General features: G+C 39.9%; 1 protein-coding gene across 3 annotated transcripts in view; it reads left to right on the top strand.

Moving 5' to 3' along the window:
• HERC3 (HECT and RLD domain containing E3 ubiquitin protein ligase 3) overlaps positions 1 to 24,105 on the top strand; it is a 110,711-nt gene that overhangs the window by 6,433 nt on the left and 80,173 nt on the right. For all 3 annotated transcript variants that reach the window (XM_042935918.1, XM_042935916.1, XM_042935917.1), the window contains one exon: positions 6,567 to 6,834. In XM_042935918.1, the coding sequence (XP_042791852.1) occupies positions 6,609 to 6,834 (226 nt within the window). In that variant the 5' untranslated portion in view covers positions 6,567 to 6,608. The remainder of the gene's footprint in view (positions 1 to 6,566; positions 6,835 to 24,105) is intronic.

Raw genomic sequence — 24,105 nt, 5'->3', positions numbered from 1 at the left:
ATTCATGGATGCCAGTTGCTACCAGATTTTAAGTTTATTTATTTAGGGGTACCTGGGTGACTCAGTTGGCCAACTATCCAACTCTTGATTTCAGCTCAGATCATGATCTCACAGTTTGTGAGATTGAGCCCTGAGTGGAGCTCTGCATTGACAGCATGGAGCCTGCCTGGGATTCTCTCTCTCTTTCTGTGCCTGCTGCTCTCTTTTTCTCAAAATAAATAAATAGAGCGGGGGAGGGGCAGAGAAAGAGGAAAGAGAGAATCACAAGCAGGCTTCATGCTGACAGGGACTCGATCTTACAAACCATGAGATCATGACCTGAGCCAAAATCAAGAGTCAGATGCTTAAGTGACTGAGTGTCCTGCAAAGTGTCCCTTTTTTTTTTTTTTTTTTTTTTTTTAAAGGAGATAGAGGTTTATCAAATATACCACAAGGGAGCAGCAGACAGGACAGCAAAGGAGATACTGTCTTCTAGTTGCTACTAGATTTGGGGGTTCTTCTAGAATGTACTTTTAAGTGAAAGCTGTATTAATAGCTGCTTCTCTTCACTGCATTGAACTCCTCTCCTGCCAGCTAGATGATTTTAGGGCCTCCTGCTATATAGTTTTGGCAGAACACCATGATGACCTAGATCACATTTCTAATTAGGGTTGTTAATCCATTCATGGGAATACATTTTATTTGTGGTTGCTATTTCATTACTTCTCTTAGTAAGTAGTTTTTATTTGGTTACTTGAAGATTCCATTACTATAGCTTAGGTGGGAAGGATTTTTGAAGCTTTTTTGAACAATAGTTCTATTTGTCTCTTTTGAAATAAATGGTAGTTAAATCAGGATGAGGCCATACATTCGGCTGCTTATTCAGGCTTGTAGTTGGCTAAAGCACCTGGAGTTCAGCTGACTCTTAAGGACTGACTCATGCTAAACAGACTTATAAGAAGCTGATATACTCAGGATGCCAAATTAATAATGAGAAGTAGAAATTCCAAGAAGGCTGGGACTTTAGGGTCAGCCTGTCACAGTGTTCTGTACCCATAGTAGGAGCTGCCTTGGAAACCAAGTTATTTAAGGTTGCTTATTAATCATGGAATCTAAGCAAGGCAAGTGGCTGAGTGAATTTAATGACTAATGTAACAGAGTCTGATCTACCTACCTCCACTATTCAGCAGTGATTACTTAGCATTTCAAATAGGTTGACTGGTAGTGGTACCCTTTCTCTCTGGACAGTGCTGGAGACATTGGGAAGTTCTGACCCTATGGCTGTCCGTTTTCTAGGTTCCTTATTATATGGCAGACTCTGGGCTGAAACCCTAATTCTCCAGTTACCTAGTTGTGTGATTTAGTCAAGTCACTTCACTCTGTCTCACTGTCTTTTTCTTTTCCCTTATGCTTCTCTCTTTTTTTTTTTTGTTTTGGTTCCACTTTTTTTCATCTGGAAATTAGACATGATAATAGCACCCACCTTACAGAGGTTTAAATGAGTTAATATCTGTGAAGCACATAGAAAAAGTGCCAGACATAGAGTAAGCTCAAATTAAGTCTTATCTGCTGTTATTCTTAATAATGTAATTATTAATATTATCAGTCAGGAGGTTTTTTTAATATCAAATGATAGAAATCCATATCAACAATATTAAACAAATAAAAAAGGGAGACTCCAGCCTAGATAGAGTTGATTTTCATTATGCACAGTAGTTCTATGAAGTTGCTGCAAATGCTGTTAGTGAATACTGAGCTACTGCCTCTATACAGGGTTAGTTAGGTTCTTGCTTAGAGTCTCTGGTCAACCAATCAGTGTATAATCTTTTTTTGTGTGTGTTTATGTATATTTCTGTTTAGACACCTAGTTTAATATACATTTCTTACAAATGATTAATTGTATGCAGTATTTCTTTATGCTCTAACACTAGTCAAGAGGATTTTTAACATTTTTCTGACCCTCAGTAAGTGACAGTGTATTTCTTTGGTTATCAGCTTCGTAGCAGTGCTGTCCACCACACACTATAATCATCTCTGAATCCAGAGATTCAGCTATTTTGAACATCTTTTCTGTAGCTTCTTTATGCCGTACAGATGTTACTTTAGCACTTTCCAGAGTTGCTGCATGTATAGATCAGTGAATTTCTTCTTCCCTTTTTTAGATATATCCTGTTACTGATTCATTAACATTGAACTCACAGCCAGTAGCACTATAACTCATGTGTGAGTGAAGCTCGTCCAACACATGTATTTTCTCTGTGAGACACAGCACAGCTTTGTTGTACTTAGGAACACTGGAGATAGCACTTTAGTGCCAGGCCCAGGGGCATAGCAAAATCACCAACAAAAATGTAGAAATCTGGGGGCACCTGGGTGGCACCTGTTAGTCGGTTAGGCGTCTGACTTTGGCTCAGGTCATGATCTTGTGGTTCATGAGTTCAAGCCCCACCTCAGGCTCTGTGCTGACAGCTCAGAGCCTGGAGTCTGCTTCAGATTCTGTCTCCTTCTCTCTCTGCCCCTCCCCCACTCATGCTCTCCCTCTCTCTCTTTCAAAAATAAACACTTAAAACTTTTTTTTAAATACAGAAACATGTAGACTGCAGAAAGACCACTTTTTTACAGAATGAGAACATCATTTTGTTTGACTTTGGCTGGGAAAGTGCATGTAGGGGTGACTCAAATTTTTCCTCTCTTTGCACATGTCTGGGAATGACTGAGAAATGACCCAAATATTGCTTTTGGGTTACAAATAAATTTTAGTGAGTAAATTCACAAGTATGGAGTTCCAAACAATGAAGTACAGCTATCGTTAGGGAGAGTGAAGGTAGTAGTGCTGGCACCAGGCAAGAGGGGGTCCAAGGCTAAGTACCGTTACTAGGACCCTTTCTGTCCTTTGTCTTTGAAACTTTATAGCTGGTAGAATCATAATGTCTTTTTTTTTTTTTAACTCTATTTTGATTTTTAAAAAATTATCTTTATTTTAATTTTTTAAAGTTTATTTACTTTGAGAGAGAGAGCAAACAGGGGAAGGGCAGAGAGAGATGGAGAGAGATCAGGCTCTGTGTGTTGGCAGCACAGAGTCCAATAAGGGGCTCTATTCCATGTAGCCATGAGATCATGACCTGAGCTGAAACCAAGAGTTGGATGCTTAACCAACTGAGCCACCCAGGCACCCTGAGTCGTAATGGCTTATAGGTGTCCTCATGTGGCAGGGCACATAGCTTCCAGCAGCCTCAGTTGTCCTTCAGAGGCAAAAGGCAGCCTTCATTCAGAGCTCTGGTGAGCTTACTGGGGAAGGACTCTGGCCCCCCTGGGAGTGTGAACCTATCCCTGAGCCAATCACAATGGCTTAGGAGGTGTTCTCTGATTGGTTTGCTGTGGGTCATGTCCTGTGGCTTAGGGGTGGGATTCTCTGACTGGCTTGGTGTGGCTCCTGTGTATGGCTTGTGGCAGGGGTGGAGCGGGGGTTGGGGAGCGGGTATTCTTTGAATGCCTTGGCCAGGGTCATGCTTACCCTTGTGCCAGAGAGGGGAGAGTTTGTTACTAGATAAAGAGGGGCTTCGGGACATGGGTAAAAAAGCAGTTGGTGCCACTCTTGAGTTGCAGCTTTCTTTTACATGAAGTACATTTTAGCTATGCCCCCTCCCCCTGTTTTACTGACGAGTAGTGTTTCTTGTATGAATATACTGCAATCTGTTTATCCATCCTCCTGTTGATGGACATGTGGGTTGTTGCCATTTTTGTTTAGTATGAATAAAGCTGCTGTGAGCGTTGTTTATAGATCTTTTTGCAGACATACAATCATAGCTTCTTGATGTCATATTTTTAGACACACTGTTTGTACTTGGCTGGTTAACGGGATGGCTTAATGCTACAGCTGCCTAATCTCAGCCATTATCTCTTAATTCTGACTAGTTTCACGCTCAGAGGGCAGTTTTATTTTCAACTTTACTGGGCATCCTGTATTGTATACTGACTACCGTTAGTCATTCTGCAAGTAATTTTTGTGTTCTTGCTCCTGTAGGTGACCTATAAATCAGCTTGGGTGGCAGTTGTAGCCTAGTAGATGAGACTGTGGACACTGGCATCAGGCCTAGATTCATAGCCTGCTTCCTACTTCTTGTAGCTGTGTGACCTTGAGCGTGCTTCTCAATCTCTCTGAAGCTTGCTTTATCTGAAAATGAAGCTAAAAATAGTACTTATGGCACAAGGTTGTTGTGAAGATGAAATGAGATAATAATATAAAATGCTTATTAGCACAGTGACGGTTGTATGCTGCTTCTGTAATCATTGGTAGGTGGCGGGAAAGGACAAATTCATGAAACATTCAAAATGAAGAAGTTAGTTGGGAATATTAAATTATGAAAAGATTATGTGCTCTTGCTGGTCTTTTAAAATGTATATCTTACTCCCCTGCCCCAATTTGCATTTTCTCTCTCCTCCTATGTAATTAACTCAAAGAGTAACATTTAAGCTTAATATCCTTTTAGTTCTAGAGTCTAGACAAGGAGTAAGAATCTTGGGAAGAAACAGAACTATTTGGTTAAGAAAGCAATTTCAGTCTTACATTTTATTTTCGGTTTTCCATACTTTTCCTGAAAGCCTTAAGAATTTAAAGAGTAAGTCAGGTAACATTACCATAGGTAGTCAAAAAATATTCTATTGTATGGAAATACCACATTTTATTTATTCATTCATCAACTGATGGGTGTTTGGGTTTATTTCTTCTTTTTGGTATTATGAATAATGCTGCTATGAATATTCATATACAAATTTTTGTGTGGATGCATATTTGCAATTCTCTTGGATACCTAGGGAGTGAAATTGCCAGATCATATGATAGCTATACGTTCAGTCTTTTGATGAAGTGCCAGAATGTTTTCCAAAGTATCTGCACCATTTTACATTCCCACCAGCAACGTAGAGGTCTCCAGTTTCTATACATCCTCACCAACATTTGTTATTAACTGCCCTTTTTGATTATAGCCATCCTGGTGAGTGTGAACTGGGAGAGAGGGATGAGATTTTGTTTTTGTTTGTATGAAAGGGAAACATAAATTTCTAAAAGGTAGTGAAACTTTGGGCTGGAGTCAGCAGTAATCAGCCAAAAGTTGATTGAGAAGCTGCCAACTCAAAGAGATATGCTATACTGTGTGGTCTTTGTTTAAGGCAGTTAAAGTCTGGCTGAGGAGTTAAGTTATAAGATACTGAGAAAGTCTCCAAGGCAGTATAGTAGATGTGTCAGAGGGATGCAGGCTAACTGTGGCTGGAATGGTCCCCAGAGGCTTTCAGGTAGAAAGTGAAGCTTGACTCTGAGCCAGAAGGATGTGTAAGAAGAAATGGCAGAGAAGATAACCTTTTCCCCCCCATTTTTCATTTTTGTTTCAAGTGGTGAATTATTACTATCCAAGCTAACAATAGACTACCTAAAGGGGTTAATTAGTTCAAAAATTTTTTTTAATGAAATAGGCAGGGGCACCTGGGTGGCTCATTTGGTTAATTGCCAGGCTCGGTTTCAGCTCAGGTCATGATCTCGTGGTTCATGAGTTCAAGCCCTGCATCAGGCTCTGCTCTGACAGTGTGGAGCCTGCTTGGAATATTCTCTGTCTCTGTCTCTCTCTGTCTTTCTCTTTCTTTCTCTCAAAATAAATAAACTTAAAAAAAAATGAAATAAGAAAATTCAAAAGGTGCAAGGAGAAAGGACACGATGAAGTTGTGAGGGTAACTTCCAGATACTTATTGCCATAATGGTTTGCAAAATTGTTTTAGCCAGTCTCCTCTCCTGTACTCGGAGTTCCTCATCAGTGATCTAAAAATCACATTGTGTCAGTGTTCACTGTTCATTAATACAAAATTTGTTTAGAAATATTTTTTTGAACTCTTACTAAAACACAAAAATAGCATCATTACTATGAACATTTTCAGTGATATTATGTTATCATTTTGACATGCAAGGTATCTGAAGAATATTAAGGGGAGTGTTAGTATTTATTTATTTTAATTTTTTTAATGTCTGTTTATTTTTGAGAGAGAGAGAGAGATATGGAGGGGCAGAGAGAGAGAGAAAGGGAGACACAGAATCTGAAGCAGGCTCCAGGCTCTGAGCTGTCAGCACAGAGCCCAACATGGGGCTTGAACCCATGAACTGTGAGATCATGACCTGAACCAAAGTCGGACGCTTAACCGACTAAGGCACGTAGGTGCCCCAGTTTATTTTTATTTATTAGAGTTTATTTATTTATTTTGAATGAGAGAGAGTGCATCCTCCAGGGGAGTGTTATTTTTTTTTTTCCATTGATTATATTTACTACTTCAAAGTGATTTCCTTGGGGTTCCTAGTGGCTTAGTTGTTTAAGTGTCCAACTCTTGATTTAAGGTCAGGTCATGATCTCTCAGTTCTTGGGGTCAAGCCCTTCCTTGGGCTCTGCACTGACATTGCGGAGCCTGCTTGGGATTCTCCCCACCCCTCCACTGCACGTGCATGCATATGTGCACACACTCTGTCTCCCAAAATAAATAAATAAGCTTTAATAAATAAATAAAAGTGATTTTCTCTGACTATTTTTTTTTTTAACCTTTTTTTACAGAACTCTTTTCTCGGCTACATGACTCCCTGAAGGATAAGAACAATGTTATGTTGGGGATATTGGTCTCTGGGCCAACCTGGGATCAGCACCAACCTGCAAGGGATTGTGGCTGAGCCACAGGTGTGTGGATTCATATCAGATAGAAGCGTCAAGGAAGTGGCCTGTGGAGGAAACCACTCCGTGTTCTTGCTGGAGGATGGGGAAGTTTACACGTGTGGTTTGAACACCAAGGGGCAGCTGGGCCACGAGAGGGAAGGAAATCAGCCCGGTGAGTACACCTAGTCTGCCTTGATGATTGGTGAGGAAAGGCTGAGGAAAGGGGGAGAGCTGGTGGAAGATTTTTGAGTGTTTATCTTTCAAGAGGCTCTGACTGGGTGCAGGGGTCTACTGTTTGGAACTTTTGTGTTTAATTCAAGTCTTTGAACAAAAAGCCAGACTTTTCCTTTTTCCTCTTATTAGATGACATATGTAATATCACTGACTGGGGGAGAGAGGTTGACTAATTTAGAGTTAAAGAAATAGATTTTCCCCAGTGATTGAATGCTAAGACATTTTGATCGTTTTGTGGATTTGTAATCCTCATACACTCAATATCAGAAATATTTTCACCTAATTTTTTTTTTCCTAATTGCATGTTCATTGTTTATTTTGGCCACATGCTTTTGTTTAGCATTTTGGGCTAAGTGCTGTGCTAGTTGTGAGTAGATAGATAAGTGGGAGGTAGTGATGATGTGGCTCTAGGGATCCTCTGTGGAAGGATGTCTGAAGTAAGTCAAAGAGTATGCTGGAGGGAATTGGGGAGTGGGATTCATTCCTTCTGCCTTTGGGGGTCAAGGAGGAAGCATGAGTAAGACTTCAAGTGTGTGTGTATTAATGTGGCAGGAACATTAAGCTTATTGCACACACCTGAGTGTACCCAGTCATTTTTATTTATTTTTTTAAAAAGCATGGGTATCAAGGTGCAGTCCACTGTTCAGGGAATGTACAATAGTACGGCAAGACTGGTGATAGAGGGTAAAAGGTGCTGTGCATATTTAAAGTCCGTTGGTTTGAATTACTTTTCTTCCCACCTTTTTTGTGTGAGGTTGACCTTCAGTATACATCTAGTGTGAATCTATGAGGTACTTTCTCAATGTTGGATTTTGGAGTAGAAGTGATGATGTTTAAATGAGTCTCCTTGTGGTGAGAAATGGTAAGATAGGGTCTTCAATTGTGACCATGTTGTGTGTTTTTACACTAACATGGGCATATGTCATTTTGTTTGTTAACTATCTTTTTTTATTCAATCCAAATCAAGTGAGGCTACCTACCGAAGTTTCATTAAAGAAGAGCCTTGCTGTTTTTTCTAGATGATTTTATCTAGGAAGGTGTTCGTGTTCATCTAGGAAGGTCAGTTTGGCATTAGGATCAGCTAAATTTTTTCCGTGACACACTGTCTCCCTTCTTTCTCATATTTATTGTCTCCGATAGCAAGTGGCTGTGTTCCGTAGTTCACCTGTCCGAATGTCAGTATTAATTTATAAATTAATAATGTTGATCATTGGATAAAGGGCTATCAGGCTGGTCTTAAGGAAGGAAAATTACGAAGTATGTGAAGTATGATATGTGGGCTCCTTCCCTGTTCTTTGCTCCAGGTTCCTTCATTGGAGCCCTCCCTCAGATGTCCCACCAGGCCTGCTCCCTGGAGCAAATCCTAATGTTTTAGTCAGGGTTTTCTAACATGAGGGCCCTGGACTCTTGGGATTTCACAGAAAGAGTTTCAGCATGGGCCATGTGTATTTACATGTGCAATGCACCTGATACTACAGGTTTTCAAATGTAAGTAGATTCTATTCATTAAAATAAAATTTTAGTAATGGTGCTACCAATTCATAATTGAGTTAGTAAATCCTATCCATTATGTGTTTTACCAATTAATATGAAAGTATAATATGTAGGAAGTTTTTTGATTTCTAAAAAAATTTTTTTTTTTTTGGAAAAGATTAAAAACCAAGGTCTTTCCCTTTCTCCTGTTAAAACTCACTTGAGTCTTACATAAAACCCGTACTCTTGCTCCGTTGCCCCCAATGAGAGCCAGTATCTAACAGTTAATGCCTAGAGAGGGATTAATGGCAAGTCACAGTCCAACAGCTTGGTCTTTCCCATGGGAATGTGTACATTCAACCAGGACTTAGAGACGTGTAAGACCTACTTCATACCAATAGTCCTTAAAGGATTTGTACTCACCCTGGCCAGTCTTTGAAGGAAGATGAGGAGGAGATCTTTCCAGTACTGCAGAGAGAACATAAGGTGAACCTTGGAGTCAGACAAACTAGTGCAGGCGTTACTCATCTCTGATTGTATGTCTGAGCCTCAATTCCCTTTCCTATGAAAGGGGACTTCCTGTCCTAGTGTAGCTCTTGATGCAGTAGATTCGAATTGTAAAGATGACTCTGCAAAGCTACCTATGACCTGTGAATCTGCCCTGCTCAGGCCCTCCTGTCTGTCTGCTCTGTGACTCTGCCTTCTGTGCCAGCCTCCTTGGACACCTTTGTCTTAGAACCTGAGGTGAAAGGATTCAACCAGGGGTCGCACCTGAGAAAGGAAACAAAGAGCTTACAGTACAAGGATAGCAAAGACCTGTGGGAGGCACCATGGTGAACACATCTGAGTGCAATGTGGCATTGTTCCAGTGGAGCCTTCTGACACAGCTCTATAGAGTTAGTGGTGGGAGGTTTGTGGGCTCTGCGAGTGAGTGAACAGGAGCAGTCACAGCTTCTGCCTGCATACCCAGTCAGGCCAACGCCTCGGCCTGCAACTGTTCCCTGTAGGCAAGGCTGAGTGATTGAAAGAGACTTGAGCCAGAGGTGCCTCAAGAAGGCTTTTGGATTCCACCACAGAACCCAGCCCATGCTTGTAATCTAAATTTGTAATAAGCAAGGCTGTAGTGTAAATTACAATAAATTCCAGAAATTTCTGTTGTTGGCTAAGCTTGTCTGTTAATTATAAACTCCATAGCAGCTGTGGAATAGTGCCTCTTTGAATGGAAAGATAATGTGGGTGGGCACCTCCCTCTCTTTAACTTTTTTCTTTGGTAGGTGGGTTCTAAATTGGGGACCATTTGGGTTTATTTTTAATGAGTGGGAAAAAGAGAATGAGCTTGTTTTCTCTGTGTGTTTATTGAGAACTGTGACCTGGAGAGCTGCTAGGCATGGGGCGGGTAGGGGTAGTTAGTGACAGACAGACCCTGTTTCAGGGCGCCTGTGCTGGCCCTGGTCTGCAGGAATGTTATCCCCAAATAACCCCTGTGGTGTTTGGGAAGGGAATTTGATAGCAGACCACTTCCTCAGGATGCTTCTGGGGGCAGTGGGTGGGTTTGTGATTTTAAGTCGGTATCATTGCCCAGACCAAGGGTGTGAAAGGCTAAAAAGAGCGAGGGGAAGGAAAGATGGAAGAAGATGGGGTAGGGGATACACTGTGATGAAACTCTTCTGTTAGAACATGTTTCCTTGAGTCTGTCCTGCCAATTGATCAATTTATACATGTTGCCTAACTGGCATGGTTAAAAAGTACACACATTTATTTTTATGGAGGACTCCTGTACCTGTGACATAGCAGTGGTATAAAGCACACACACAATGATTTTAAAGAGTTTTTTTTCTCCTTGAGAACATCTAATAGTTTCCTATTGCTTTTGCGGTTCCTGATGCTGCTGTGCTTTTCTTGTACTCTCATTTCTTCTTAGTTCTGCCCTTATGTGACCAACTTTGTGTGTGTTTGTGTGTGATGGGGAGAGGGAGGTTCAAGGATTCATCAAATACTGAAACTCCTTGTTATTAAAGGCCTCATATTTTCCCAGTGTGTTGGGCAGCTTGGGGTTCTAGCTTAGGTATGTCACTGACTCATTCATTTGTGTGTTGGCCAAAGGCAAAGAGCCCTATGATTCCCAGAAGCATTTTTTGTGGGCACAGTATCAAAGCTTCATCTAAACTCAGTGTCCAGATTTTTTTTTTTTTTTTTTAAGTGTTGGATTGGAGCACCTGGGTGGCTCAGTTGGCTCAGATCATGATCTCATGGTTTGTGGGTTCGAGCCCCGCATTGGACTCTATGCTGACAGTATGGAGCCTGGAGCCTGCTTCAGATCCCTGTCTCCCTCTCTCTCTGCCCCTCCCCTGCTTGCTCTCTCTCTCTCTCAAAAGTAAACATTAAAAAAAAATTTTTTTTAAGTGTTGGATTGTAACTGTTTTGCATATTCCTCTTCCATATGACTTTTCTGTCCTTCATTCTCCCTGTTACATGATGATGTAAATCTTACCTCTCCCCCAAAATCAGGGATAGTTTCAGTGACAAGGGCATCGTAGGATTATTACTAACTGATTTCCTCATTTTTTTGCCCATGAATTCATCTCATAATTTCCTGAAACCTAGAGTTACAGAGCTACATTATAGGAAGATTTGTGTGCCTCCCCTCCTTTTTAATTTTTTTTTTTTTAAAGAGGAAGCAAAACATGAGTTTTTCCTCCTAAATTATGTTTCTTTTAATTATGGTTTTTTGTAAGTAAAGCTACTAAGCTATACCTGAACATTAAGCACATCTTGAAATATTTTATTAAACTAAAATAGAAACTGGTTGCCCATAGAAAAAAAAATTCAAGAATTTTACCTTAGTTTACTGTGCTTCTCTTATTTCCACCCAGCCACATTGTCAGCACTGTATTCTTCAGGTAATCCACAAGTCTCCTTTCCCCATGTATAACTCTGAATTTTCCTATTGGGATTTTAGCCCAAGCTAATCCTTGTGTTATTAGGGATGTCTGAATTTATAGAAACCTCTTCTAACCTTTCTTCCTATTTGAGTAGGCAAGAACTGTGATAGGTACAATTATTTAATCTAACTTGACTATGTTAAAATTTTAAAATTCTGCATTGACATCTCAGGAAACCTTTTCATAGCAAACCTCAAGGATAACCATTTGTAAGCAGACTCAATATTTTTGTGCAGCCCTGTTTGATTCATATCTATGATTGGTTCCTTTTCCTTCCTCCTCACTTAGTTTCTCCCTTTCTTGCAGGTAATTTAATCCGATTCACATTCACACTTTGTATTCAACCTAAGCATTTCCATAACGCCCATCACCATATGTAACAGCTTTCCCGCTGTTTGATAAATGAGGTTTATAAAGCAGAATATTTCAAAAGCAGCAATTCCCAGAGCTGTGGTTGCTGCTAACCCTGGTAGAAGTAACACTTTCAGAGAGCTTATCAAGTTGCTTGAGGGCATCTGAAGGACACAGTAACTCTGTCATGTTAATCAGCTTTTGCCAAAAAGCAAACTAGCTGAGCTGAAAGGATATTGAAGACATCTTATAATGACTTCCTATTATTGAAGTGCATATTTCTGTGGGCATACTCTGATATAAAAGGCAGAAAGTGCCATAGGAAATGTTCCGATCTCAACATTGGACTGTTAAGAGCCCCATCCTTTCCTCATTAGAAGTGGCAGGTGGTCCAGGAGGCTGCACAGCCCTTTCTGATGATGATGATGATGATGATGATGATGATGACGACGACGACGACAAAGGTAGTAATCAAACCCTATGGAATGTGGTGACTTCTTTTTAGCTGAGTGGACAGCTTTCTAGTTCAAGAGGTTTGGAGTTCAGGAGCCAATATTATTTAATAATTTTATTTCCTGGTATGGTTAATCAAAAGTTACTTTTTCCTGTCTGTACTCAGACTACTTTCTTTAAAGATACTTGAAAGTTTTAGAAAATATGTACTTATTTATAAGCATATTCTTTAATGTGAGGTGTTATTTGTGACTTGTAAAAATTTGCAGTGTTACTTTTAAGTAATTAGCGCAGTGGTTTGCATCGTGGTACAAGAGACTCCCTTCATTTGTTAATTGTAGGAGTGGTTAACTATAGATACTATAATCGCTTTCTATGTGCTTGACATTTTTTAAGCTGACTAATTCTCATGACAGTTCTGTAAAGTAGGTCAGTATTATCATTCCAGGTATATATAAAAGAGAACAGGAAAGGGGGTTGAGTTTCAGTTTTGCTTGTGTGCCGACAGTTTGGTTTTAGTAATCCTAGAATTTTGTCGATGGACATCTTTTTAACCTCAGGCTGATTGGAAAGGCACAACAGAATTTTATTCTCAGAACTGTTTTTCTTGTTAACATTTAATTTCCACTCATTCCTTACAAAAGAAATAAAAAGGATGTAAACTTGGTCACTGAGAAACTTGTATAATTTACTGGTTGAATAACCAGATATTGTCAAGGTGTTTTGATTAAAGATATGGAGAAATAATTCCCTTTTCATCTTTAAAATCATCAGATGACTGTCAGCTTGTTCTTTTATACTCTTCTGGGTGCCAGGTAATCTGGGGGAAAAGACACATGATCATTCATATCTCAGGCAGATATATATTGCCTTGCAATTTGCCTCTTGTTCTTTGTTCCTTTATTTCCTCGAATTATTTATTTCTTATTCAGTCACTGATTGAGCAGATATTTACAGAGTGACTGGACTACTAGGTTCCTCATTTGTTGTAGTTATTGTTGGAACACGATGCATTTAGTGCAAATCCTATCCTTTGGGAGTTTATAAGCTAGGAGGGAATGTAAGATGTGTTTCTGTAAGGATTACATAATACAGCTCACCATGTGCTGAGCAAGTGATCAGGGTTCTAAATGTGTCAAAATAAGAGTTGTAGTGAAGAGTTAGGTCTAAGTCAGGTTACCGACAGTACTAAATTCAGATTTCTAACAAATGGCATCTTTTACAACCACACACATATCAAGTTCATGTTTATCTTAGGATTGTGAGCTTGTGGGAGAAGTGAAAGCTAGCATTTCAGAGAAGGGGCAGCTTTGGTAATGGTGTCATTCTCCAGGGATTTCCCATGTTTTCAGTGGGTTAAGTCCACCCTTTAGTTCTGAATTTTTGTGTTGCAGTAACAATTTTGTCATTTGGCAGTTTTGATCATCTCTTGTATACCTTGGTGATCTGCGATCTTCATAGATCTAGGAATGATAAAATGTTTTTAAGAAATTTATCAGTCTGGATGGTATATGTCTCTTCAGCTGGTATTTTACAGTTCTTCAGGAGCTACCAGAATCTGAGTAAATGTACTTTCATAGCATGTAATGTTGAAATCTTTGGTAACTCTCCAACAGATAGACTGTCTCATATCCTTGCAGACTTTGAATCAGGTTTTGACTCATTTTAAGACATGTATTGTAATTTGTATTATTAAATGACTCATAGCAGTTGAAATTGTTATTCTGAGTGATTTTCATTTGGAGTGTTAGCTAATTATGGAGGCAGCATAGTGAATAAGAGCATGGATTCAGGAGCTAGACTTCCTGTATTGTTATCCTGGCTCTGCCACGCACTGATTGTGTGATTCTGGGAAGGTTGCTTAACCTCTCTGTGTCTCAGTTTTCTTAGTTGTGAAACATGGATAATAATATCTACAAATTAGGATTTTTGTGAGGATACAATAAGTTGTATCTTGGGTTTTTGGAATAATGTCTGGCCCAAAGTAAGCACTCAGTGCTACCAGTAGTAATAGTAGTATTATAGTAGTATGTGTTAACATCTTCCATTACATTTTTTTTGATCCTACTATTCCAGCATATTAAATTAATAAATTCATTATATGTATATATTATATATATAATAAATTTATTATATATTATATATATATATTTTTTGATCATTTTTATAGGTTCCCTTAACACTATAGGATCTGATGAATGGTCTTTGCATACAGGGGAGGGAGGTGATATAAGCTAGGGTCATTAAGAGAGACTTCACATGTTATGTGAGTTCTAAAGGATGGTCTGTTTCTTGATCTTTAGTTTTTTGGGGTCTTTCACCTTATTGGTCCCAAGAAAAACATTTTGCATATATAAGGCACTCTGTAAAAATGGGTTATCCACATACGGACATTCATGTATATATGTAATCTTTATGCCATGGTTAACATTGCCTCCAGCATTCTGGTCCAAAATTGCAAAGAGAAGTGAAGCAAAATAGGCATCTGTGGACATTATAGTACACCAAGGGCTTCTTTGTGATGCTTCTGGAGGACTTGAAGTGGTTTGGTGACAGTTAGTGGGGTGATTTGATCTTGCCACAGGTTCAGAAAATAGAGTACAATCAATTTATGCTGAGCCCAGCTGAATTCTGTGTGTGATTACTTTAGTTTTCCTTTTAGCTTTGATGGGCGTGCATCTTTGGGCAGGGATCTAAATGACCTGAAGGAAGGTTAAGTGGTTTTCCTTTCTGCATTCTGCAGTCACCTAAGAAGAAATCACTTTGGAGTCTGAACCTGTCTAATCCCTGCTTTCGTTTTCCCCCTCCTAAATGGGCCTATATTAGGATGCTCTCAGCTGTAAGTAACAGAATACTAAAATATGGCAGGAACAGTGAGTAAAACTGCATATCTCTTTATAGAGGTCTAGGATTGGTTAAATCAGTGGCATAACGACATCATCAAGGACGTAGGTGCTTCCCATCTTCCTGTTCTGCCTTCATCATTTTGTTGTCTTTCTTCCTTGGGCGTGTCCCTTCCTAGTCACAAGGTAACTGCCACAGTTCCAGGCATCACATTCTCACACAGCTGTATTCAAAGGCAGACAGGAAGGGGAGTTTTCTTGTGTGTCATTTTTTAAAATGGGGAAAACCTTGCCTAGGAGCCCCCTCGTATATCCTCTTTTGCCTCACTGGCCAGGCCTGGGTTACCGTAGACCAGTCACTGGTGTGCCTGAGTAAGTGAAGTAGGAAATATCTGTCTGGCACAGTCAAGGGTCATCTCCTAGGACTGGGGAGGGGCCCAGCAGCCCTAAGAGTTCTGGTACAAGGAAGAAGTGGGTGATGGCTGATGGGTAAGCAACACACTGTCTTCTGCAAGGTTGGTTTCATATTGTGTGCATACTGGTGGGATCTTTGACACCTTAAAGTGGAGTCATGGAGTTTTATTTTTGTTCCATATTATAATCTATAGTTCCCTTTATGGAATCAATAGCAATACCTTAACATCAGCTTTTATAACAACTGATGGCTGCCCTTATGAGGCAATGACTTTATGATGTTTATGGTATATGATACGGAATTGTGTATTTTTTTTAAATGTATTTTTCATGTTTGTTTATTTTTGAGAGAGAGAGAGAGAGCAAGCATGAGCTCGGGAGGGGCAGAGAGAGAAGGGGCAGAGGATCTAAAGTGTGTTCTTCACTGACAGCAGAGAGCCTGATGCGGAGCTTGAATTCACAAACCATGAGATCATGACCTGAGCCGAAGTTGGATGCTTAACCAACTGAGCCACCCAGGCGCCCCAGGAATTAGTATCTTATTCATCTTTGTATTTCATTGCTAAGCACAGTGTAGTAGGCACATAGTGTAGGAAATATGGTGAATAAAATGTCTCTTAGGCTTTACTGTTTTGTTGCTTTGCCACGTACTATATGGGTTCTGGGAGATTTCTGGGGTTAGGTCAACAAAGATCACAGTGGTCTTTAAAGAAAATCACAGAATTTTAAGGATGGAGGATAAAAGAGTGACTTGAGTGATAACTATTCCATTTATGAGGCTTCACAGAACAAACAAAGGGTTTAGTATCACACAGCAGAACTTCTCTAAAGGGAGCTTTAGTAGACTTGGCAACTTCAGCTCAGTAAACTTTATCACTTTTACCCATTTTTAATCAGACTGCAAAAATCTTGAATGTCTTGAGAGCATTGCCTTTAGCAAATAGTATCACCTGGGCCATGAATCAGGTGTTCATTTATTAGCAGTCCTCCTGCATTTAACTGTCAAACTAATATAAAGTCATGAAATGAGGCAGACACTAAAATACACCGTTTCCAGTGTCTTCCAGCCCTTACCACCGTACCTTTTCCTGGCAGTAAGTAAATTTCTAGGTGAATAAGAATATCCATTTGTTAATACAATTGATACAAATACCTTCCAGTAACGGGAGGCTTTAAAACAATTATTTTTAATGTTTATTTTTGAGAGAGAGAGCACAAGCGGTGCAGGGCAGAGAGAGGGGTACAGAGGATCCAGAGCCGGCTCTGCGCTGACAGCAGTGAGCCTGATGTAGGGCTTGAACTTGTGAACCATGAGATCATGACCTGAGCTGAAGTTGGACACTCAACCGATTGAGCCACCCATGTGGGTGAGTTTATGTATAAGGCAGTGGTGGATGGATGGGAGTGGAATTTTGTAGTGATGTGGAGATTTATGCTTCTTGCCAATTCTCTAGCTCACTGATATGGTTGTAAGATTTCTTGGGTCTGATTTAGAGTCTGCATTTATTCCTAGGTGCTTTACCAGCAAGGTTTGCTTTGCCACTATGCTGTTTTTTTGGATGCCAAAATTAGCCTATTATGTTGAAAGTTTAATTTTCTTTCTTGTGATATTTTTCTCCTTTGATACTCTATCAGGTATTGAAATGAAAACATTTGCAGTGGGCTCAGACTTCCAAAGGAATATGATTTACCTCATTAAAATTTGAGAGTGAGAACTTTCCATGAGGTCTAGTCACAATAGCATCTCAGCCCGTCAGCTATTTGGGGAGTTGTTCATACTGCTAGGAGGAGAGTTATAAGGCTGTATCTTTTCTTTTTTTCCTTAATGCAACTACAGTAACATTGACTATATTTCCTGTGCTGTGCTTTTCATCCCCATGACTTATACATTCTGAAACTGGAAACCTATAGCTCCTACTCCCCTTCACCCATTCTGCCCATCCCCCCAACCCCTTTCTCTCTGGCAACCACCTGTATTCATGGGTCAGTTTCTGCTTTTTTACTTGTTTATTCATTTGTATTTCTGATTCTACATATAAGTGAAATATATGGTATTTGTCTTTCTCTGACTTATTTCACTTAGTATAGTATGCTCTAAATCCATTCATGTTATCACAAATGACAGGATCTTATTCTTTTCTTATGGCTGAATCATATTTCACTGTATGCATATACCAATTTTCTTTTTTTTAAACAATTTTTTTAATATTTATTTTTGAGAGAGAGACAGAGAGAGAGAGAGACAGAGACAGAGAGAGAGAGAGAGAGAGAGAGAGAGAGAGATGAGCGGGGGAGGGGCAGAGAGAGAGAGGGAGACACAGAATCCAAAGCAGACCCCAGGCTCTGAGCTGTCAGCACAGAGCCCGATGTAGGGCTCAAACCCACAAACTGCGAGATCATGACCTGAGCCAAAGTCGGATGCTCAACTGACTGAGCCACCCAGGTGCCCCATATACCACATCTTCTTTATCCATTCATCTATCGATGGACACTTAGGTTGCTTCCATATCGTGGCTATTGTAAATAATGCTGCAGTAGACGTAGGGGTGCATATCTTTTGTAATTAATGTTTTTGTTTTCTTTCACTACCCAGTAGTGAAATTACTAGATTGTATGGAATTGCTGTTTTTAATTTTTTGAAATGCCTCCATACCATTTTCCATACTGGCTACACCAATTTAGAGCTCTTTCCCCTCCCTCCCCCACCTCTTTTCAAAGTAATATTAATGAGAGCTTGCAGAGAGTCCTTAAAAATTTAAAGAACCTGTTTCCCACTTTGCATAGATTTGTGGTCGGTGTACTTTATCAAGTGAAAAGGATCATTTATTGGTTTGGAATTGGCTTAGTGCTGTATGAATAGTGCTGATCATGGTTAAATAGATTGTGCTGAGTGAGACAGCAGGTTCTACATTCTGCATATACTCAGAGTATGTGGGGCGCAGGAACGGGGCAGGGAGGTGGAGAGTGGGGGCCCATTATGCCTTTAGGTGCAAGTCGCCTGGTTTCCTTTAAGGAGGTGAAGGCCGCTGATGGGCCATCCTAGGTCTTCTCCAAGCCCAACTAGAAGTAAGAATATTGGCAACCAGGAGAAGAGAAAGGAAAGACAGGAAAAGTGAGATAGCAGTCATGCTGAGCTTACCAGGAGGCACAAGTTAAGTGTTCTTTTTTTCTTCATATGGAGGGAAGAAGGCAGAGGTAATTATGGAGTGTTTTTATTTACTGTGAAGTAGCACATGATAGAGATACCCCAAACCAGCTAGTCATGAATGAGAAATTGGAAGTTTTTCTATGATGTTTTTATGAGTGTTACCCTATGCTTTACCCATCTTACTGGTTTTCATTCTTCACTGAGGGTAGTTTCTGAAGCACGAAAGCTTTGGTGAATGTGTTTAGTATTTGCACTGTGGAGATGTTAGTGGTAAACAGTATATAGGCATTCTGGCGATTTCATGCTCTCCTGTTGGTCACTGGTATAATTCAGATTGACTAGATGCCTGTCTCCTTTCTTCTTTAATATTCTAGCTTTAATATAAAGCTTCCTTGGCTAGTCTTATAGGGAGGATGACTCATCTTTAGGTTTTCTAAATAGCGACTTTTTATATTTCTAGACTGACCCAGTGTGACTAGGAAGGGGTGAGCCAATTCCCAGAGATCCGTGAAGGATAGGTCTCTCTTCCCCTGCCCCTGTTTTTCTGTCTCTCTCTGTGTCTCTCACTCAAACACACACACACACACACACACACACACACACACACACACCAGCAGACATAGGTTGAATGAAGGGAGGGTTCCAGTACACTTCACCCAGGATTGGGCAAGGCCATTGGACCCATAGAATTTCTTTCTCTTATCATTTTATGAGCTCAAGAAAAAAATCAAACTCATTCCATCTCCTCACTGCCCATCCCTTTAGTTTTTTAAAATTTTTTTTCATGTTTATTTATTTTTGAGAGATAGAGACAGAGTGTGAGTGGGGGAGGGGCAGAGAGAGATAGAAAGACACAGAATCTGAAGAGGCTCCAGGCTCTGAGCTGTCAGCACAGAGCCCAGTGTGGGGCTTGAACTCACAAGCCGTGAGATCATGACCTGAGCTGAAGTCGGACGCTTAACTGACTGAGCCATCCAGGCGCCCCTGCCCATCCCTTTATTAAATCACTGTATGAATTACCATTTAACTGCCTTGATTTAGATATTTGGGTCAGAAAAACACTGTTTTCAAGTTTGTCCATAGTTTTAATGAACCATTAACTCTGGCAGTGTTCCAGCCACACACAGCTGTCTCGAGATCTGAGGACTGACCCTCTAGTGTCCAGCGGGGGAGCTTCAGGCTTTAGTGCATGTGGATGAAACCAACCAGGGAAAGCTCTGTGACAGGAAGGGCTGGAGGGAGCCAAAGACTTAAATGAATTCTTTTCTGTTCCACCGTGGGTGCCTCCTCTCTGTCCCTTGCTTGGACTGAGTGTCATCATGATCAGGCCAGAGCTGCAAATCAAGAAGAAGCCATTGGTCTTTTTTCACTTCTTTTGTTCCTCTTCCTTTACTGCATTCTTGATTCTGAATTTTGTACATCACTGTTTAATTTGTATATTTATATTAAGGACTAGGGCACTTTGACTTTCTTTATGCTTTTAATACAGAATTTATTTCTGGTGAGGATTGCATGGCTGCCCAGGTGAGTCAGGCATATGCTACCAAGGCATTTCAGTGGGAAAGGACGGTTCACTTAATTAATGGAATTGTTAGAGTTGGCTGTTTACCTGCAAATAGACCTAGACCCCATAGCTCACTCCATATTCAAAAGTAACTTCCAGATGTATGAAGGACATAAATGTGAAAAGTAAAACTACAAAAACAATAGGAAAAAAATTAGGGGAATGTGTTTAGAAGCTTGATACAGGCGGTCCAGGAGCCATAAAGAATAATGATTGGCAGGTTTGCATTAAATTAAATTTTTTCTGTGATACAAGGCATTCATGAACAAAACCTAAAGATGAGTCTAGGTTGGGAGAAATAGTGCCATGAATTACCAGATAAAGGCTTCATATCTCAAATATACCAGGGCATCTTCTAGTTGATTAGAAAAAGATAAGCAACCCTGTAATGAAATGGACATTTTACAGAAGAGTACTTACAAATAGCCAATATGTGAAAGGAAATGAAAATTAAAATGAGATACCATTTTTTTCATCTGTTTGATTGGCAAAAAATTTCAGAGAGTAATAATATTCGCTGCTCACTGGTACTGAAAAATGGGCAGTCATGCGCTGATTGAGGAAGTATGAGCAGCTACAATCCTTTCTGTAAATCACCTGGCTGTATTTAGTAAAATTTAAAATGGTTATACCTTTTGAATAAGCGGTTCTATTTTTAAGCTTCCTTACACAAATAAAAATGTTAATATATAGCAGAAGGAAATATTTCTAAGGATGCTTACTGCAGCAGCGTTTTCAGTGGCAAAGTAATGGAAACAGCTTGCTCATCCTCTAGGGAAGAGGTTGAATAAATATAACGGACAGTCAGAAGATAAAGCTTTAAGTACCATCTTTTATGCTGTTGACTCACAAATTATTTCCAGCCTTAACTTCACCGAATCCCAGGCTTGGTATCCATTTAAAATCTCTACCTGGATGTGTAATTGGCATCTTAAGTTTAACATATACCAAGCCAAACCTGATATTTCTTTTAAACCTGTTCTCCACCCCTTTTTCTCTTATTTTGTAAATGGCAGTACCAGTCGTCAGGTCACAAACCTTGAAGCCATCCTGGAACCCACCCTTTTAACTTTACTACCCTGTGAATTATGCCCCCCTGCCCCCCCCCCCAACCCTGCTATTTTCCTTCCCCACTTTGTTTTTCTTCATAGTTTAGGCCTGTCTCATATACTGCATTCTGTCTTTGTCTTGTCTTTGTCTTTCTCATATTTGTTTCAGCTCCATGAGGATCAGGACTGTTTTGTATCTCCCAACACCTAGAATAGTATCTGGCATATTTAAGTGCAGCCTTCAGTAATTATTATTATCATTTTTTATTTATTTTCTATTTTGAGAGAGAGAGGCAGAGAGAAAGGGAGAGAAAGAGAATCCCAAGCAGGCTCCACAGCATTAGCGTGGAGCCTGATGCGGGGCTTAAACTCACAGAACTGAGAGATCATGACCTGAGCCTAAACCAAGAGTTGGACGCTTAACCAACTGAGCCACCCAGGTGCCCCAGTAATTATTTCTTGAATAAATGAATGATTATATCATGAAAGAAACAGAGTTACTAATTAAGGACTATAGAATCCCATTTTGTAGAAATAAAATCAAGCCAAATAAGTCAGAGAAAGGCAAGTGCCATATTGTTTTACATATATGTGGAGCCAAAAAAAAAAAAAAAAAAGGAAAGGAAACTCAAGCTTATAAGTACAGAGAACAGATTGGTGGTTGCCAGAGACAGGGGGTGGGGTGGGGAAGGGTGGGTGAAATGGAAGAAGGTGGTCGAAAGGTGTAAACTTCCACTTATAAAATAAGTAAGTCCTAAGGATGTGGGGACTGTCAAGAACAGTACTGGATTGTATATTTGAAAATTGCTAGGAGAGTAAATCTTAAAAGCTCTGATTACAAGAAGAAATTTTGTAGTTAGGTGTGGTGATGGATGGATTAACTAGACTTATTGTTGTGATCATTTTGCAGTATATATAAGTATCGAATTCTTATGTTGTACTTAATATAATGTTGTATGTCAATTTTATCTTAATTAAAAAAAAAAAGTTAATTGCAGCTCCGTGAAAAAAAAAGTCAAGCCCAAACTTTATTGAAAAAATTATGTCCCTTTGATTTTTCCGTCCTGTGACTGTTATGTGGAATTTATTTCTAGACAGGCTTACTGAACATTAGCTGTCAGACATTTGCTTGTTGGCCTGTAATGATCTGCATGCTTGTAGGTGTGAAGCTCCAAGAAAGAAAGGTCACCCCTAGAAGTACTGCCTGCACTCCTACAGCAGAGTGGCCTGATTTGCTTTTGAGGACGTTTTTATGAAATCCGTTGGAAATATAGTTGACTCTTGAACAACACAGTGGTTAGGGGTGCTAACCCCTATGCTGTCAAAAATCCATGTATAACTTCTGCCTTCCCCAAAACTTAGATACTAATAGCCTACTGTTGACTGGAAGCCTTGCTGATAACATAAATAGTCAATTAACACATGTTTTGTATGTTATATGTATTATATACTGTGTTCTTAGAATAATCTAGAGAAAAGAAAATGATGAGAGAGGGGCGCCTAGGTGGCTCAGTTAAGCAGCCGACTTCAGCTCAGGTCATGATCTCAGGGTTTGTGGGTTCAAGCCCTGTGTTGGGCTCTGTGCGGACAGCTCAGAGCCTGGAGTCTGCTTTGGATTCTGTGTCTCCCTCTCTCTGCCCCTCCCCTGCTTGCACTCTGTATCTCTCTCTCTTTCTCTCTGTCTCTCTCTCTCAAAAATGAACATTAAAAAAATTAAAAATAAAAACAAAATGTTGAGAGAGAAAATACATTTACAGTACCATACTGTGTATGTGTATATATGTGTGTGTGTGTGTATATATGTGTGTGTGTGTGTGTGTGTGTGTGTATATATATATATATATATATAAATCCATGTGTAAGTGGACCCATGCAGTTCAAACCTGTGTATTCAAGGGTCAGCTGTACATTGTTGGTGCTGGGGACCCAAATATATTGAGTATTGACATCCTACAATGTCTTAGTTCCCTTACCCAAACCTGTATTCAAGGGTCAGCTGTACATTGTTGGTGCTGGGGACCCAAATATATTGAGTATTGATATCCTACAATGTCTTAGTTCCCTTACCCAAATATGTATTGAGTTTTTTGTATCTTAAAACTATAAGTATTCCAGAGGTACCTGGGTGGCTCAGTCGGTTGAGCATCCGACTTCGGCTCAGGTCATGATTTCATGTTTCATGAATTCCAGCCCCGCTTCGGGCTCTGTGCTGACAACTTGGAGCCTGGAGTTGGCTTTGAATTCTGTGTCTCTCTCTCTTTCTCTGCCCCTTCCCTGCTCGCACTCTGTGGTAGATAATTGTACTTGGATTGCTAGGACAGAGTGCTGCTGACTCAGGATTGTACTTGTCCTCCACTCTGAGACATCATTTTTTTTAATGTTTATTTATTTTTGAGAGAGTGGCAGAGGGGGCACGAGAGAGAGGGAGACACAAAATCTGAAGCAGGCTCCAGTCTCTGAGCTGTCAGCACAGAGCCTGATGCAGGGCTCGAACCCATAAACCTGAGATCATGACCTGAGCTGAAGTTGGATGCTTAACTGACTGAGCCACCCAGGCACCCTGAGACATCTTTGTTTTTAACGATAGCTTTATTGGGATATAATTCACATACCATACAATTACCCACTTGAGGTGTACAGTTCAGTGGTTTTTAGTATATTCAGAGTTGTGCAGTTACCACCACTATCAATTTTAGAACATTTTCATCGCCCCCAAAAAGACCTCATACCATTAGCAGTCATTCACTTGTTTCCCCATTCCCCAACCACTGGCCTTAGGCAACTGCTAATCTACTTTCTGTCTTCATAGATTTGCCTATTCTGAACATTTTATGTAAGTGAAATACAATATGTGGTCTTCTCTGACTGGCTGATTTTAATTTAGCATAATGTTTTTAAGATTTACAGCATATATCAGTACTTTACTCCTTTTTGTTGCCAGATAATATTCCATTGTATGGATAATACCACAT

This window comes from Panthera leo, chromosome B1, assembly GCF_018350215.1.
Source record: "Panthera leo isolate Ple1 chromosome B1, P.leo_Ple1_pat1.1, whole genome shotgun sequence".
NCBI lineage: Eukaryota > Metazoa > Chordata > Mammalia > Carnivora > Felidae > Panthera > Panthera leo.
This window is presented reverse-complemented; position numbering and strand designations above follow the sequence as displayed.